Source organism: Cyphomyrmex costatus, unplaced genomic scaffold (assembly GCF_001594065.2).
Source record: "Cyphomyrmex costatus isolate MS0001 unplaced genomic scaffold, Ccosl1.0 scaffold101, whole genome shotgun sequence".
Lineage (NCBI taxonomy): Eukaryota > Metazoa > Arthropoda > Insecta > Hymenoptera > Formicidae > Cyphomyrmex > Cyphomyrmex costatus.
This window is the reverse complement of record NW_017274966.1, coordinates 89,705-106,596: the sequence shown is the minus strand read 5'-3', so window position 1 is coordinate 106,596 and position 16,892 is coordinate 89,705. Positions and strand designations below refer to the sequence as shown.

The window sequence follows — 16,892 nt, the reverse complement described above, 5'->3', positions numbered from 1 at the left end:
AAAATGTAAATATAAAATTTGCTGGTAATAACAAATTCTAATAAGTAAATACAATGTTGGTTCTTATGGAGAAAGTCTATTCAGAACTTTAAAAAATTCATTGTAAAAACACAGAAAATTAAACATGCAACAAAATTGTTTACGAAAATATTCATATATATACTATAAAGTTGCGGTTTGTATTATAATACTTCTGTCTTTAAAGTCTGAGTAAAACAACTATGTACGTTGCATTACTCACTTGAAGGAGAATAAAGTCTGGAACAGAAAAATAGAGAGCTAAGTAAGGACGAGGAGAAAAGAAAGAGAGGAAAATAGAAAGAGAGAGAGGTAATGGAAAACTATTAATCTATCCTAATCAGCCTTCTGTGTTTTCCCGCTTTACGTGGTACTTGAGCAGTAGCTGCCGGTCCCCCCGGTACTTGTTATTAGTGTTTTGCGTTAGAGTCTGAATCTGGCTCGGAACCGGAAGACTCCCCAGCATTAACGTTCGTATTGCAGCGCGAGCTCCTTCGATTATTGCTGCCCGAGTGCCGGCATTTTTCACTACGATCCATTCCACCTATAATTTTCATAAAAATAAATATATTTATTATAATTGTTCCTTATATCGATTTGAAAAAATGCAATAATAAAATAAAATAGGAATTATAAATAAGTAAAGATGTAGCATATATGAAAATAACGATATTTGCACAGAAAATTAAAAAAGATATACATGTTTTATGAATTCTTTTCAAGTTTTGAAACAATGTATACAAATTTCATTAATATAATTTTACTCTAATTTTCAAAATAAGATTTTATTTAAAAAATTATCATAATTTATAATCTCTCTCAAAAAAAAAAAGATACTAAAATAATTCAAAAGCAAATATTTTTAGCATATATAAGTGTAATGATATTTTTAATTACAGCGGCATGCGTTAGTTAAACAGCGTTTATTAGTTTAAAGTATCAAACAACATTAGGGCAATATTTTGAGGTAGCTTTTAAGTACTCACTAGTTAACGGTGTATGAACTTCAACCTTGATGTTTGCCGTTGCGGTGACCTTAGTGGTGATGTGTGATGTGGGCGGAACCGGCGACGTTCGACTAGACCCACTCGTATCCGATCCGCTACAATTCTGTTAGTCAAAATGAAAGAACACGCCCGTTAGTCATGCTCGAAGAAGTGTGAAAAATTTATTGGAGAAAGTTACGCTCTCATGCTGATCAACAATCAATCGATCGCAAATCTCAACGCACCTGATTACCACATGTGGACGTGGTCTCCACTTTAAGTTCAGGTTGGACAATAATACAGGACTCCTGCGTGCTGTGCCACGAGTTGGGTTCCTCGCTGATAGTTGTGAGCGATGGTTCGGCATGCAGCCGAGCATTATCGATTTTGTGAGATCTCCTCGGTGGTGTGGGTGGCTTGGATCTTCTCACAACGGGCGACGATGGTGGCGTCGGCGTGGATATACGATCCGGATGATCGTTCGGAATTACTTCCGCTTTCGGACCGATAAGGGACAATAGAATAGGAAAGAAAAAGATGCCATTCACAAGACTGATACCGATCACACTGAGTAATACAAGGAAAAAATAATTGACTATGAAATTGAACTCCGAGAAAGCGAGCATCACCACGGCGAGTAGCGTAGTGAACGCACTATGGACAACCGGAGCAAACATATGTTCCAGAGCTAAACGCATCCTGCGATTTCTGCTTCCAACACTGGTGACAAAACTCTGAAACAGAATCACACATTTGTGCTAACAAAGACACGACATATACAAAATAAAAAGTAAATAGAGAAAAATCAATTAAAAGAAATGTTGACGTATAAATGTATCGATAATATCACTAACAATGGATGAAATAACAGTTGATAAAATAACAATCACAATAAAATTAAAACGTTCAATCTCTTTTAATTCTAAAAAAAGTTTTTTTATTTTGACATTATAAATCTAATACGCTTAAACCAACTAAAAACTAAGAAATACACTAATGAAGAAGTTTCTCAAATTACTTACCAGGCAGATGTGTACCGTGAAATGGACAGCTATGCCCACACTAACCACTAATAGTACAGCAGGTACTGCGCTCAACTTGATGTTGAACAGACTCATAACGCCTAGTAGTTCAGCAATAACAACGAGAAGAAAGAAACCAACCAACACAGCAGCCCATATATTCAATAATAGGAATCCAACCACTAAGATGCTTACACCCAATGCAGCCACAAGAGCGATACACATGGAGGATCTCAAATTCATATATTGTTCCCAAAAAAGGAACAATATGCCGGACGGAAAATTCGGCAAACCGCGTTCTTCAAATTTTTTGCACAGTTCCCGGACGCTACTGATCAATTCTGTGATATCTTGCGTATTCGTGAGCCTGTGCAAATAAAACGGCATCTGTGCATACGTGAGCGGCATACTCTTAGGAATCTTGAGCTCATGGTCATTAATGTAAATCCACTGACGCGGTTCAGGCCTCAGATTTGCTTGCGAAGCACCGTAAGCAAGTGCATCGTTGGACGCCCATGCACTCAAGTAGTTGTAGAAAGCACGTGGATTGATGATACCATTCGCGTCAACCAATCGTAAAGTAGTAATCAACGTTTTATCGATTGGATTGTCCACATGACCGGTCTGCACGAGTAATTTATACGCTAGGATTGCTTCGTCGCTCGCATTCGGGAACCATCTCTCCTGAGTGATGCAGCCGTTTTCATAGTCTTTGTCAAATGCCGCCTGTAAACCCTTTAGCCATTCGCGGAACAAGCTAAGCCAGAATTCAGGTAAACCACCATTGTCATTCTTTATGACGTTCTTGATACGCATAAAACTGTCATGATACTCGTACAACAATAGTTGATTATTCGGGTATTCGAAATCTCGACCAGTGACTGCGTACATGTTGTAGAAACCGAAATACTTTGCTTGGGCAGACAGGAATGCATGCTCATTCGAATTCTGCGGCACTAAATCAGTCAGATCCAGGCCATCACGTAAGGATATCGCCTCCCATATGCTACCAACTAGTACAGCGACCAGGATTATCACGCCAAACACTTTAGTAGCCGTTCGACTGATGAAGGGTGCGTAATGTCGAGACGCAAGCTGCGTCAGAGAAAAGCTCAAACAATCATCTTGTGAACAGCCGGTCAGCGCGTCTTCTTCAGTGCACTGTTTATCCAGTTCCGCGTCGATGACATTTCCACCTATCTGCAATACGAATAGGATACTTGTAGATGATTCTGTGTTAATTTCAACTTGTGTAAATACATAGAAAGCAATTGTCATTGATTTTTCAAATCTTATTATAATCAAGCAATCATTTATCAAAGTAAATTTCTTCAATCTCTAATACAATGAACATTAAAATATGATATTTCATAATATAACCTTAAATAAAATCTCCAATATATGTGCGATATATATGCATATATGTACATCGTTTCATACCCAAGATTCGTTCTGTGTATTCTGCGGAGTTAAAATCTGCGTACAGGTTTCTCGTCTCTCAGGTGGTATCGCCCTGGTGACCGTTTGCTTGGCCGTGCCATTGGTCTTTACAGAGTATCTATTCTTTCCAAAATTGGGTGACGCCGGTAAACAGCAGCAGAGAATATCCTTCCTACCGGAACGTCTACGTCGCAGATCTAGACTGACCATCGCAGGAAATATCAGCAGCATGGCAGCCAAATTGAACAGCAGCACAATACCGGCTTGCATACAGAACGTTCGGAGAGCCGGGATCGGGATTATCGAGGCTGCGAAGAAGGCAATAACATTGGTCAGACCTGTCAACAGTACCGACAGGCCAGTTCGCTTGAGAACGACTCCCGTTTGCTCACTGCTGGGCACTTCGTTTACGGACAGTTCGGCATATGTATGCGTTAACAGGAACATATCATGTACGCCCAAACCGAGGGCAAGAAATGGCACTATTTGCGTCGTGGTGGCATTAAACGGGATCCCCAAAAGAGCACAGAAACCCAATCCTGCAGCTACTGTGGCGCAAATTAACATTACGCCAGCCATTCCTACCCCGGACTGTGAACGCACTGGATCTTTCCAACGAAAGAGAGCTACACCAGCATACAGCAACTAAAAAAATAAAACAGAAATTGGATCAGTAAATAGGTAAGTAAAATGAAAACATTTTCAATATCTTTAAACTTTACAATATCATAACAATTAAAAAGCTTATTGCAACAGTGGGTTAACCCACATTTTAAAAACGGAGAAAATGAACTTTGACGTAAAGTAATAGGAAAAAAAGAGTTTATTCTCCGTTATTGTTACATTAAGAGATTCTTCAATTACATATAATAAAATTATTTCTAACCATAAGCACGCAACCAATAGCGATCTTCATTACGGACACCTCGCTGTATTTCCCAAGGATGTCATTCATGGTTGTCGTACTGAAAGCGTACAGATTGTACGGTGCTGATCCGTTGACCTCCATCAACTTCTTCACTTCATTGCTGAATACTCTTTGCCAAGTCTCTAGAACTTTAGCCGCTTTCTCCTGCGTCCAATCGATGTGGTGGACCCTATAAGTATTCACCAAGAAATCGTACAGCTCGCGTTCGCCCATCAGCTGCACCACAGTCTGCAGCGCGGCCGCGCGAGTCAAATGACCCGTCTTGTTATGCTTGGCACCGCCGACCACCAGCTCCTCCGGCCAGTGCATGTATTTGGCTGCGAATCCATAGCAACCACCTGACAGTTCGACTCCTACATCAGGTACCTAATATAAAAAATGAAGAATTGAGAAATTAGTAAAATGGAAAGCTGCTCTGAGCAAAATTAAAATTTTTTAATGTAATTAAACGAAAAGGGACCAAAGGGACTTGAAGATGATTATCCACATATAATCATTTTGTGAAAATATATAAAACTCCATTTGATCAGAAAACTTATAGAAATGTAAAATAATTGATTCTTGCCAATTTTGTACAAAGCAATGATATTTTGGATCATTAATTGAATTTCACGATGATAATAATAAATGTAAATGAAAATAATAATTAAAAATCAGATTAATTTCTGTGATTTTTTTATAAGCGGCAACTGTTTCAAGCGCAAGGGATTAGAAAGGTGTTTCTTTTCCTATCTGCCACCTCAAGCCCTTCCGCAACATTTTGTTTTTCATCTATGAATTTCTCAAGCGTGACCGAAGGCAGAACCGTGTCAAGTCACGCCAGGAATTCCTATGGCAAAGAATTATTACAGGGGGTTCGAGCGACGTTCTTTCTTATAGAGTAACCGGGGGTGTCGTGGACCCCACACCGAGAGACTTTATAGAGTCCTATAAAAGGGCATACCAGCCGTGACTTTAGACGATCAAGCTGCCTTGTCCACTGTCCTTTATATCATACCAGAACAGATGAGCGTCCGCCACAACGCGGCACGAAGAATAGAATCTCAAAACGATGGAATTATTACTGTAGCTGGACATATCTCGAGCAAGACTTTCCTTTCATTTCCGCGCGTATAAAAAAAGAACGCTGTCGTTCATCGTTTCCTTCGAACCCTATGGATTCTTTGATCGATCTCAAATCAATTTTTCCTTTACAAAAATATCGAAGCTTTTACATTATACGCGATAAGTAAACGAAAGACTTTCTTCGAAAAAGTTTGAAACTTTACAGAAACAAATAAAAAATTATAATCCTTAATCTTGATTAATCTCAAGTCAGATCTAACTAAACATTTAATATAAGACTTAAGACACTGTAAGCTGCTAAAAAAGTATTTTGTAAAAAAAAAATCGTAAAAGATAAGATAAAAAATAGAGGATTAAAAGATTAAAGAGAAAGGCATCATTTTTGAAATGCAATCGGGTGAAGTTAGAATGACTATAGACAGTCGTCCTAATTGAGTTAAAAGCACGTCATTATGAAGTGCCGCTGCATCGAGGAAGTGTACGACGAGGTTCATAGAAAAGGCATACCAAATAAAGCCTCGTTCTCGATCGCACGTGTGATTGAAATCGGTTACCTCACACCGGCATTATGTAATTCCACGAAGAAGCGTGTAGAATGTAGTCGAGTTACTAGCACGCTTTTCATGCTTTTTACTCGTGCTCGCGACACGTTCCGCCGTCTTCCGGCGTTGGTATGCGTGCGAGAGAAAAATAGCTCAACGTGGATACAAGTTACACTCACATTTCATAATTATGCACTCTAAAAAAAATAACGATATGAATTTAACATCATAGACGATGTCTCTATAATTCTTAGTATTTCTTACTATGTTGGTGTTAACTAGAGGTGTGCGAATTAAGCATTCGTGAATCAAATCGATTCTTTGATAACCTGTTCGAAAACAAATTAAATCAAATTTTTTATTCGAAAATGAAACGAATTCGAATTAAAATTATCCCGAATTTATTTCAAAGGAAATAAAGTATTTTCAACAACGGTTCAAATTCTTTAAGTAAATAAGAAAAATAATTTTCCAATTATGTGAGAGTCGTGCATAAATGAAGCACATAAAATAGAGGCAATTCGAGATCAGATCTCGATGGTTTTCGCAATTTCAAACTTATTTGGTTTTTCAGAGTGTATTACGTTCACGCGCGTTCATTGCAGGCCTCGTCATACGAATTGTCATCGATAAACAAAGTAAAAAATGTGTATTATTTCCACGAATTTATTACTTATGCCGTGACTCAAGAATGACGGCGGTTAATTACGTTGAATTAATAAGGGAAAAAACACGCGTATTTGCGTCATGACGTTGAGCCGGTCGTGAGCGCGACTCTTCGGGACACCCCGTGCATATGTGCGGAACACGCGATGCCGGTTCTTGACTTAAACACCCGATCAACGTGCCACGCCTGCAGCTACACTCGAAATATTCCGAAGCGCATGCATGCCGCGCGGCCGCGCCGCGTGGCCATTAAGTGCAATTACTTTAAGTACGAGAGCGCTCGTACCCGTTATGAAAATAGAAATAGGTGTGTGTATGAGAGAGAGAGAGAGAGAGAGAGAGAGAGAGAGAGAAAGCAAAAAGAAAGAGAGAAAGAGGAAGAGAAAGATAAGGAGAAATTCAGATTAAGATGAAGAGAGGGGAGAGAGAGAGAGAGAGAGATCTTCGTTGATGCTAATGTGCGCGCGCGATGCGATTCACGTTGTGCACGTGTCAGAGCACGCCGGCCGCGCGTATGTTAATGACACCGAAATGACGGGCGCGTAATGCGATGCGGGGCTCGGTCGGGCCGGGCATGCTCCGCCGCGCGACCACCGGCGTAGCGCAATAATGACGCACGTCACTCGATTTTATTATTTTAATAGGCCGCCACGCCGCGCCGCGGCCCACGCGACTCGCATACTCATCGACCGTTTTCGCGCAGGGATCCGTCCTTTCATTCAGACCCGCAGAGCCCCCGCCGGCGTCCCGCCGCCGTGCCGCCCCGGCCATCCCTCTGCCGATCCATCTTCTTATCTTGCGACGGACGCGCCGACTTGCCCGCGCGGATTCATCGCAACGCGAGACGCGTCTTTTAATTACCGAGAAGTCCGAGAACGACGAGTTTTGGCCCCCCTTTTCGTTTCCCAAGTAAAAAACCGCACGATCGGAAGACCGATTTCTGCCCGTCGTTTTAATCGATCCATTAACATTTGTTAAAATTCATCTCCGTACGATTAAAAATCGAACAACCGACAGATGAACGATTAACATAAACCATTATTTTAGTTGTTGTAGCAAACGAGCGAGATAATCTAAATTAAAACTGTCGTAATGAGAACAGGAACGCGCCCGTTAACTAAAAGTCTTTCGTGATCGTGCGCACTAAAGAAACTCGATTTCAATCGTATGGAGAGACGCGCGGTTAAATATTCATCGCCGTCATTCCGCGGGCTGGACATCAAAGCAGCCAGCGGTTCGCGTATATACGTACGTGCCCACAACCGGCCATCGTATCCGGTAGAGAATTTCAAACGATCGCTTGTTATTCTCGATGCGGCGCACGGACGAATGTTTCATCGCTGACAGTCTTTATATTATCGTGTCGCACAGCGTCTTCTTTTTTCGTCCAACGCAAATGCACACGAGTATGCGATTCGTCGAATTACAGACCGCGACTCTATCGCGGATTCCCATCCCATACTCTCTCGTCCCGTTTCCGAAATCTACTTTCAGTCAAAGCACGTATTCAGTTATCACACTTCTTACGCCGCAAATTGCCTATAAAACTACAGATAAAGAGTGAAATATTGCATTGAAATTTAACCAATCGAAGCGAAATTTACTAAAGCTTGATATTTAATTTTCTTTCTCTTTTAGATCTTAGCTTCCAAATTCAATCGTATAATCTTAATTTTTCTTTAGTTTGATAGGGGGTTATAACTTTCAGTTTGCTCGCATTGCTTGAAATCCCTAAAAATATTTGCACTTACATAAATGTCATATTTTGAAGCAAGAAATGCAATGATATGAAATCTTTCTTTCAAGAATAAGCTGTAAGATTTCAAATAATTAATCTGTTCTTTAAAAATTAAGTTCCATCTAAATTTGAAAGATCTTTGTTGAAGAGAGAATACTTTAATATTATTTGTCTTTTACTCCTCAATGATTTTAATGGAATTAACGGTTTAATTCGAGCGAATCGTGTTAACGGATTTTACCTGTTGAGATTGTTTGTTAGGTGCGGTTTCCGGGCATTCTGAATCCGCTGGATTCAGACAAGGCTTGCTCTGATAACCGTTCGTTATTCCGGCTCTCTTCATGTAATCCTCGAGTGTTTTAAAGGGAAATGAGACCAGCAAACCCTTTATCTCATCCAACAATGTGGAGGGATTCAGATTCGTCCACTTGACGCGCTTGTTGCTCTTCAGACCACTGTTTAACCAAAATCAAAATGATTTCATTTAACTAATTTATTTCTATTTACCAAAGCAATTTAAAATTTATAATAAAATTCGATAAGATTCATAACAGATTGCAAAATTCAACCAAAATTACCGTAAACATTTATATGCTATACAGTTAATCTTATAGTTGTTTAATATAAACAAATTGTAATAATTTAAATGCCGATTAACGTTAAATAAATTTATATAAACATCTCTTTGTCGTCGCTTACAAATCGTAGAAAAATTGACAATACTTACGGTACATGAACAGGAAACTCTGGACCCAAGAGTTTACTACCCTCCCAAAAACAATCGAGTGGTGTGATGATGGCGCAAGGAATAATACTTTCGAAGATCTACGAATAACAAGTAAATACATTTTTTCATAATTAAAATATCATCGTTAATTGGCTTCATTTTTTTTATAACAGACAGATATTTAGTTTTCGGCAACAAAAACGCACGTAGACGCATTTATAAACGTTGATTAGAATTTTCTGTAGTGTAACAGATTTTGAGGTGATTAAAATTCGGAAAGTTATTTCTTCTGCTCCGAAAAGTGATCGTTTTGGCGTGGAACGCGCGGCTTGAACCACACCTAACATGATGCCGCATACCGCAGCGGGACGCCGGCGTCATTATTCAACGTTAATTGCTCGTTCTCTCGTCCCGAGCTCTTCGCAACCTTGCCCCGTGCGTATGCAACCGATACGATGCGTACACGTCCGCACGCAATTGCATAGGCATAGGAAGATTTGCATCTCAAAAAAAGAGGAGACGCATAGCATAAATCTCTCTATTGCACACTGTTGCAAATTTATATTTTGATTTATTTGATCAACAAACATAATCCAACGTAAATAAAAATCATGTCTGAAATGGCTCGGATTGTTATTGCATCTCATTATTACTATCATTCTCATTATACATATTATTGCTACTCGCAACAAGAAAACTTTCCGATTTTTAATAAGTAAAAATCAACCGAGAAATTTTCAACACAAATAAGCGAAGAAAATCATATTCGATTAAAGACATTTGATGCCCATGATCATATTTTTGTTTGAATCTTATTGTTGAGTATAGTTCAAGCAAACTGTAGGACAAATATTAGTTAATCCTCAAATATATAGTTCTAAACTGAAGCTGTTTACGCAATATCACAAATTAAATTGGCAAGCAATTTTTAATTCTTAATTCAGAGAAATTTGTATTAATTTATTTTAGTTATGCAATAAGTATACATTCAAGGCACATTTACGTGTAGATTTATTACATTAAAAAAAATAATATTGCAATATTTTGCATGTACTTTAAACTAAGAAAAATGTCAACAGAATGTTGGCAGACTAGCAGCAGAAACCAAACAGAATCTGCTAATATTATACCTAAACAGCAAATTGGCGGTAAAATTGGTCGAGCAGAAAGTGCAGTTTTATAGCTATCTTAATCGTGACATTATTAATATAATTCGCGAACAAATTAGAGATACCAGATGCAAACTGTGATTCAGTCCAGCCTAATTTCAGTGTAATGAAACACTCCGGAAATCGGAAGCATGGAATTAACTGGACAAATATTAATTCTCGAGCGGCGAATGCAAGTAGCCCACCTTAACGAATGCAAATTACGTGTTTGAAACCGCTTTTCGAGTGTCATTCAGGAGACGCGACGGCGACCAAGCATCAAGCTCCGTTTAAACAGCGCTTAGACATTGTACAGGGTGTAATCTAAGATGATCTTATATCCATCCCACCGTCGGATGCAAGACGCGCGAGGGTTACGAAAGAACGTGGTGCGCGGACCGCCCTATTCGAGTTTCCTGGAACCCAGAGGTGGGCCCTCGTAATGGCCTAGTACCCAGAAAAACCGTATGACGATCGTTAATGTCGGAGTCGGATATTAGTCGGATCGGATTTTGTTTACCGCCCTTTACGGAGAATATCCTTCTCGCTCGCTCGCTCTCATTTCTTGCTATTGTTAGCAAAAGTAGCAAACTGTCAAGTATTTCCTTAAATCTCGGAACAATCTTGATACCAACGTCTTGAGAGCAACTGAGTGGCTACTTAAAAAAAAATGTTATTCTCTATGTTAATAGTAATTTTTAATTGGAATGTAAAAATCACACCAGGTGATCGCGTTTACGCAAGAAAAAACTAAATAATTATTTCCGGGTTTAACATGTGCCGTACATTATACGCCGATATCTCTTCGACGATGCGGATATTGATGGAGCCATCATAAAAAACGAGAAAACGAGATCCTTATTATTGATGAATATTTCAACTTAATGGCTCTCGCACTGTAGACTATTATACCCTTTGCTCATGTTTATATTATTGTACTTGATAATACTTTCTGCTTCTGATTAAAATTGAACGATAATAGAATTGTGCATATTATGTAACGTTAAGAGAGAAAGCGAAGGAGAGAGGAGAAGAAGAGAGGAACCAGATTCATGGCCAAGCATAAGTTTTGATGGCGCATAAAAAAAGCAGTCCCTCGCGCGAAACACGTTTATGATGTCCCGGAAGCGGGGATTGGCGTCCGTGATGAGATCTCAAGACGCGCGTTTTTCCTCTCGAAATACCTCAGCCACCGTCACACGTTCTCTAACGCGTTCACTCGTTAGTAACGCGCGAAGTGATGTACACGCATATTCATCTCTCTTCGACGATGCGGACGTCGATGGAGTCGTCATAAAATAATTTAAATATCTTTGACATGATATTTTTGCTAAAGAGAAAAAAACGAGACTCGCTTATCCATAAGCGAGTCGATTAATCTTCTGACTATTGCATAATTTCTATAAAGAAATTAACGAGCAGCAAACAGAGGATAGAATTTCAAACGAAATATCGATGAATTAAACACAAACGAATTTGATGTACGGCACAGATTATTGAACCAAAGGATAGTTATTTAGTTTTTTATATTTGAAAATAAACGGGGGATATTTTTATTATTTAATTAAAAATTATTATTGTTAATTAAAATAATTTTGTTTTCATTTCTGAGGTTGTAAAATGGGATTGATAAAGAATGTGTGTTATCGTGCTTGAAAATTTCGATGCCGGACGTGCGTGATATTTCGCTAACGACGGCTATCGATAGCTTATTACGCGGACACGTCGTGCACGTGTCACGTGCGCGCATTGATGCCTTCACTAGGGGTCTAATGGGACCGGGAGACGGTGCGTAAACACGTGCTCGCGCGCGCCATTCATGCTGTACGTGCGCGTGTGCGTGCATCCGTCTCGAGTGCGTATACGTGCGTGTATATATATGTATATATATTGTATATATGTATGTTAGCCGCATTACCTGGTCGATGTAGTGCATGTCGAAGTTGGGTATGCTCGGCGCGTAACACAAGTCCTTCAGCTTCCACGTGCTGCAAATGACACATGCATTCGTGACTACGAGAGACTTTGCGCCATTTCATTCTTAGACTAGAGACAAGATCAATCATGTGAATTAAGCGAGACCCTAATTTATCGACGTGTTTGCGAAAATTAACTAATCGCTAAATTACTCTAATACTTGAAACGCTTAATAAAGTAGAGAAACCAATAGATAATGAATGATTGATCAATATCAAGAAAATGAAAATGTAAAAAAATTTTTTCTGATATCAGTTGCCAAAAAAATTGAAAAATTAGTCGAAAGATTAACATGTATTGTTACCTTTAAATAATAACGGCATAAATTATCATCAAAAGTATACAAAAAAATAAGTTACTAAAAAATTTAACAAACTGTATTACAAAAGTATATAATAAGCAATATTTGAAATTTTGCTCTGTAATGGATAAATTATTTACGAAGTATATAAAAATCTTCTTTATTTTCTTTTAAATATAATAGAATACATTTATTCTCCATATTTTTATATCAACTGTTAAAACAAATTCATCGATTCATAATGCAACGTCGTAGAACAAACATTATATCGGTTTTTCAATGCTTAAATGAAATTTTTTCGAAAAAAAAGATTTTATACAAAAAAATGTTATTCCACCTTCCCAATTTTCTCTCTCGAGTGTAATCTCCTTTCTCGCGATTTGTATCACCGTTAACGAGTCACCCAGTATAAACGCCACGATCCTTCTTCTCGAGGGGATTAATTATGCCGCCGAGCGGCCTAGTCTCTCTCTCTCTCTCTAATTAATTCGGCTTTCGAATTAAACGCCGGACGTTCCCTTTCCGTATACAAATAAGAAAACGCAGTAAGCGGAGAAAAGGACTCACATATCGAACAGGTGCACCTCTACATTCATCGCAGCCTCCAGAACCGCCAAATGTTCCCTGAGCGCGGCCGGGTGAAGGATATTAGCCCCGGAATGCCTCGGCGTCTGGATGATGAGCTGGTGCGTCGAGGCGGCTGCCTCGCCGAGAACTTCCGATGCATAGGTAAGCTCCTTTTGTAACCTTCCACCTTCTGCAAAAAGAAGTCAGCGAGTAATTAATTCATCTGTTTCGAGAATATTTATACGCAATGTCTATAAAGTAAATTTTTATTAAATTATAATTCCGCAGCTTACTTAAAAAAATGATTGCTATATACGATAAAAATCGAAGGAAACTATAATTAATGTTGCTTTGCGTAGGCATTTTTATTGTCCTCTTTCATTTAAGTATGTATAGCATCCATTTTTATGAATATGTTAATATTTATGTAGGTATAACTTTAAATGAACTACGTAGAGAAGCTGTGTTTTTATAACTTGTACTTTTATTGAATGGCACTTTATTATTTATCTACTTTAATTGTTATTACTTATATTGTTATAAACTGAAATTAATGAAACATTTACAAAAATGATTTATACATATTGTACAAAGTTTCATTCCAATTCAGAGATTAGTTAAAAAGATTTAGAAGAAATAAATGTTGCATAAAATGTTTTGAATATTTAAAATACTTATATAAAAAAATTAAATTTTGTCATTATTTTATACATACACATTATATAATATATATATGTAGGTATGTAATTAATTTTCCATATATTTCTAATAGAGCACAAATAAAAACAATATTATCCAAGTAAGTACTTTCGATTCCAAATGATAGCTAAATGATCACTAATTTTTTTATATCTATTATTTTTAAATGTAATCTAAAATCATTTTTCATTATTTTGAAAATATGTATAATTTATCCTAAAGTATTCTATATATAATTATTCAACAAAAAATAATTATCTTATATTGTCATTTTTAGCGCAAAAAACGATAATTATTTTTACGTCGAGTTCCTTACTGAATGATACGAAATAAAATTGTTTTGAATAATGGTCGCTGAAACTCGCTGGACTTTACGAGAAGATCAACATGAGAACAGTCGCAAGTTTCAGGTGTTCCTTCAGTATAACTTTGTAAGCTTTCCAACGGACGATGTTTGTGATCAGCGCAGTTCCCCGAAGAGAAACATTGGCCGAGACAGTGTTGTAACATACCCGTTCTACACGCGTCTTTGTACTGACAAAAATTCCTGGCAGTCTACCAATAAAACATTCCCAGAAACCGCCATGAAAATAGCGGACCGAAACGCGGCAAGAGAGGGCGATTCGCAATCTGGCTGTCACCGATCGTCCCTGCTAGCGTTAGCGAGCCGTTTTGTTTTCCTTCTAATGATTACAGACAGCTTTTGTTCAAATATTTTAGCATAAAATCGATGTACTGAGAGAACTGTTTAATATGAAAATATAATTTTGTTGATATATAAATTATCAATATTTGGTTAGAATAATAAAATTTTAATCAGAACACAATATAATTGTTTAATTAAAACATACAATTTTTTGATAATTCAGATATCATCAAAATTAACAGCGCGAGTTAAGAAAGAACTATGGAAAAAATAAACGAATGAAATTTTGGAAAATAAAATAATTTACTGAAGAAAAAGAAAAATGCGCGCGCGCACGTGCCTTTTGCATAATTTTACAGCCGATATACTATTTTGGTACGTATTTTTATCTTCAGAGAATTAAACGTAATACAAAAATTAACGACGATTTATCATCTAGATCAACAGTTATTACAAAATAAGAAATAATATTTTTTTAATTTGTACTCTAATTATAGAAAAATATATAGAAATGTTGGTATCATTACAAAAATTTCAATTTTTTATATAGACCGATTGCATTGAATTAATGCTGTTAAAAGTCCAGTTCAATTTATCGTCGGGAGACATTTATTTATGCAAAGGGCCCGTCGAAATTCTTTCTTTCTGACAATATAATCGAGAAACTTTGAGAGAAGGGCTTCCAGAGAGCGGAGAGAATGCGTTGCGGCTTCGACTGAGGGAAACATCCAAGTGTTTTCGTTCAACGTCGCGGCATCGCGGTCGTTCTCCAACGTTCTCCGAATAAAAGGAAGATCTTAAGGAAGAGATTTCGGAGCGATCTTAAAAAGAAATAAAGAAAAAGAAAAAGAGAGCATGAATGATTTTGCCTCGAAAGTACGCACGCATGTGTGAGCAGTTCGCGCGAGAATCCTTCGCTTTTTATAAGTCATTTGAAGAAGCGATCGAGGTATGAGAAGCTCGAAGCCGTCTCTGCGGAGGACAACGCTGCATGCACGTTGCGATTTAAAGGAGCATACACCGTATATACGGCGAGCAGTAGTAATGGACGAGGGGCACACGAGGATGATGGCCGTTGTGCGCGCGCGGGGTATCCTGGTATCCCACCTAGTCAGATTTCACCGTCAAAAATGCCGACGGCGTATTTGCTCGTTCCGCCACGACGCGGTCGCCGTGGACCACCCGTATAGCTCGCCGCGCGAAAGTGGTTCTCAAACGGCCTCGCAGAAAGGACGACGGCGCGAATAACGAAACGAGAACGAATTATTCCCTACATTCTGTGCGAAAAGAATGACCGATGGAATGTAGAGATTAATTACTTCGTAATTTACTAAATAGAAGGGAAGATCTTGTCCACGCGCACGACACCTGCATGATTTGACAGCTGATATTCGCTACTATCTTTGGAATGTATTTTTTATCATCTAACCAATTATAAGGAAATTAAACACAGCGCGTGTATTAAATTGACGCGCTAAAAAAATTTAGTTTAATTTCATTTATCGATTTGAATCCGAATAAATTAGGGAAACTTAAATCGAAAATTTAAAAAATAATTTTATTTATTTATATACATGTAAATGAAATAATATTATAAACATGGATAATTATATAAAACATAATTAATTCTTTCGATATAAAATTACATTCTTATATAAAAAGAAAAAAGGATACAATAAAAAATCTTTATTTAAAAAAATGATGTCGAAGACAGTAGTAGCAACAATACATAGTAACCTTCAAGATGAAAATATAAGAAAATATATAAATACCAACATTATGAAATTTTCTTTTATTTCTTCTACATCCGGGATCGAATATTCTATTGTACTCTCTTGCCAAAAAAATTAATATACTAAAAAACGGATTTTTTGTTTAATCCGGCTTAATCTCTCTTTACAAAAAATTATTAAATAAATAACTTGGTGCAATAGAAATATCATTTTTCTCTAAAGCTCTATTCTAAATATCGTCTTAGAATTCGGAGCTTTTTAAAGAAAAATTGTAAAACTCTTCTTCGAAAAGGTTAATTATATTTTTTTAAGTCAATGATAGCTATTTCAAAAATTGCGTTTTTTCAATTCAATTTTTAGCGAGACGTCTCTTTACATTCAACAAATAGGAAAGATTATGCACAAAGCAAATAACATAATGTGCATTATAATTTCTCTGTGGACATCGTCCGATAGTCCGATTATTTTTTCGATCACTAAGAAACTTGCATGTAATGATGTAATTGCCGCGACGATGACAGCGAGCTTATGCGTTTGTGAGTCGGCCTGTAGAATGCGGTCGGGTACACTGAGCGTAATAAAGACACTACTCTCTGCTCTACGAAGCAAGAAACGTGGCTTAACGGTGGAAAGCGGAGGAGAGGAAAGGAGCGGAGGAAGAGAGACAAAGAGAGAGAGAGAGAGAGAGA

General features: G+C 37.7%; 1 protein-coding gene across 1 annotated transcript in view; it reads right to left on the bottom strand.

Annotated features, from left to right (window-relative positions):
• Positions 1-266: 266 nt before the first annotated feature.
• ptc (protein patched) overlaps positions 267-16,892 on the bottom strand; it is a 43,480-nt gene continuing 26,854 nt past the window's right edge. Inside the window, exons 3-12 of the mRNA XM_018537939.1 lie at positions 13,126-13,315; positions 12,199-12,268; positions 9,133-9,230; positions 8,647-8,860; positions 4,353-4,760; positions 3,467-4,111; positions 2,027-3,226; positions 1,250-1,738; positions 1,005-1,128; positions 267-562 (exon numbers count right to left, since the gene is read on the bottom strand). Of these exons, the coding sequence (XP_018393441.1) occupies positions 429-562; positions 1,005-1,128; positions 1,250-1,738; positions 2,027-3,226; positions 3,467-4,111; positions 4,353-4,760; positions 8,647-8,860; positions 9,133-9,230; positions 12,199-12,268; positions 13,126-13,315 (3,572 nt within the window). The 3' untranslated portion in view covers positions 267-428. The remainder of the gene's footprint in view (positions 563-1,004; positions 1,129-1,249; positions 1,739-2,026; positions 3,227-3,466; positions 4,112-4,352; positions 4,761-8,646; positions 8,861-9,132; positions 9,231-12,198; positions 12,269-13,125; positions 13,316-16,892) is intronic.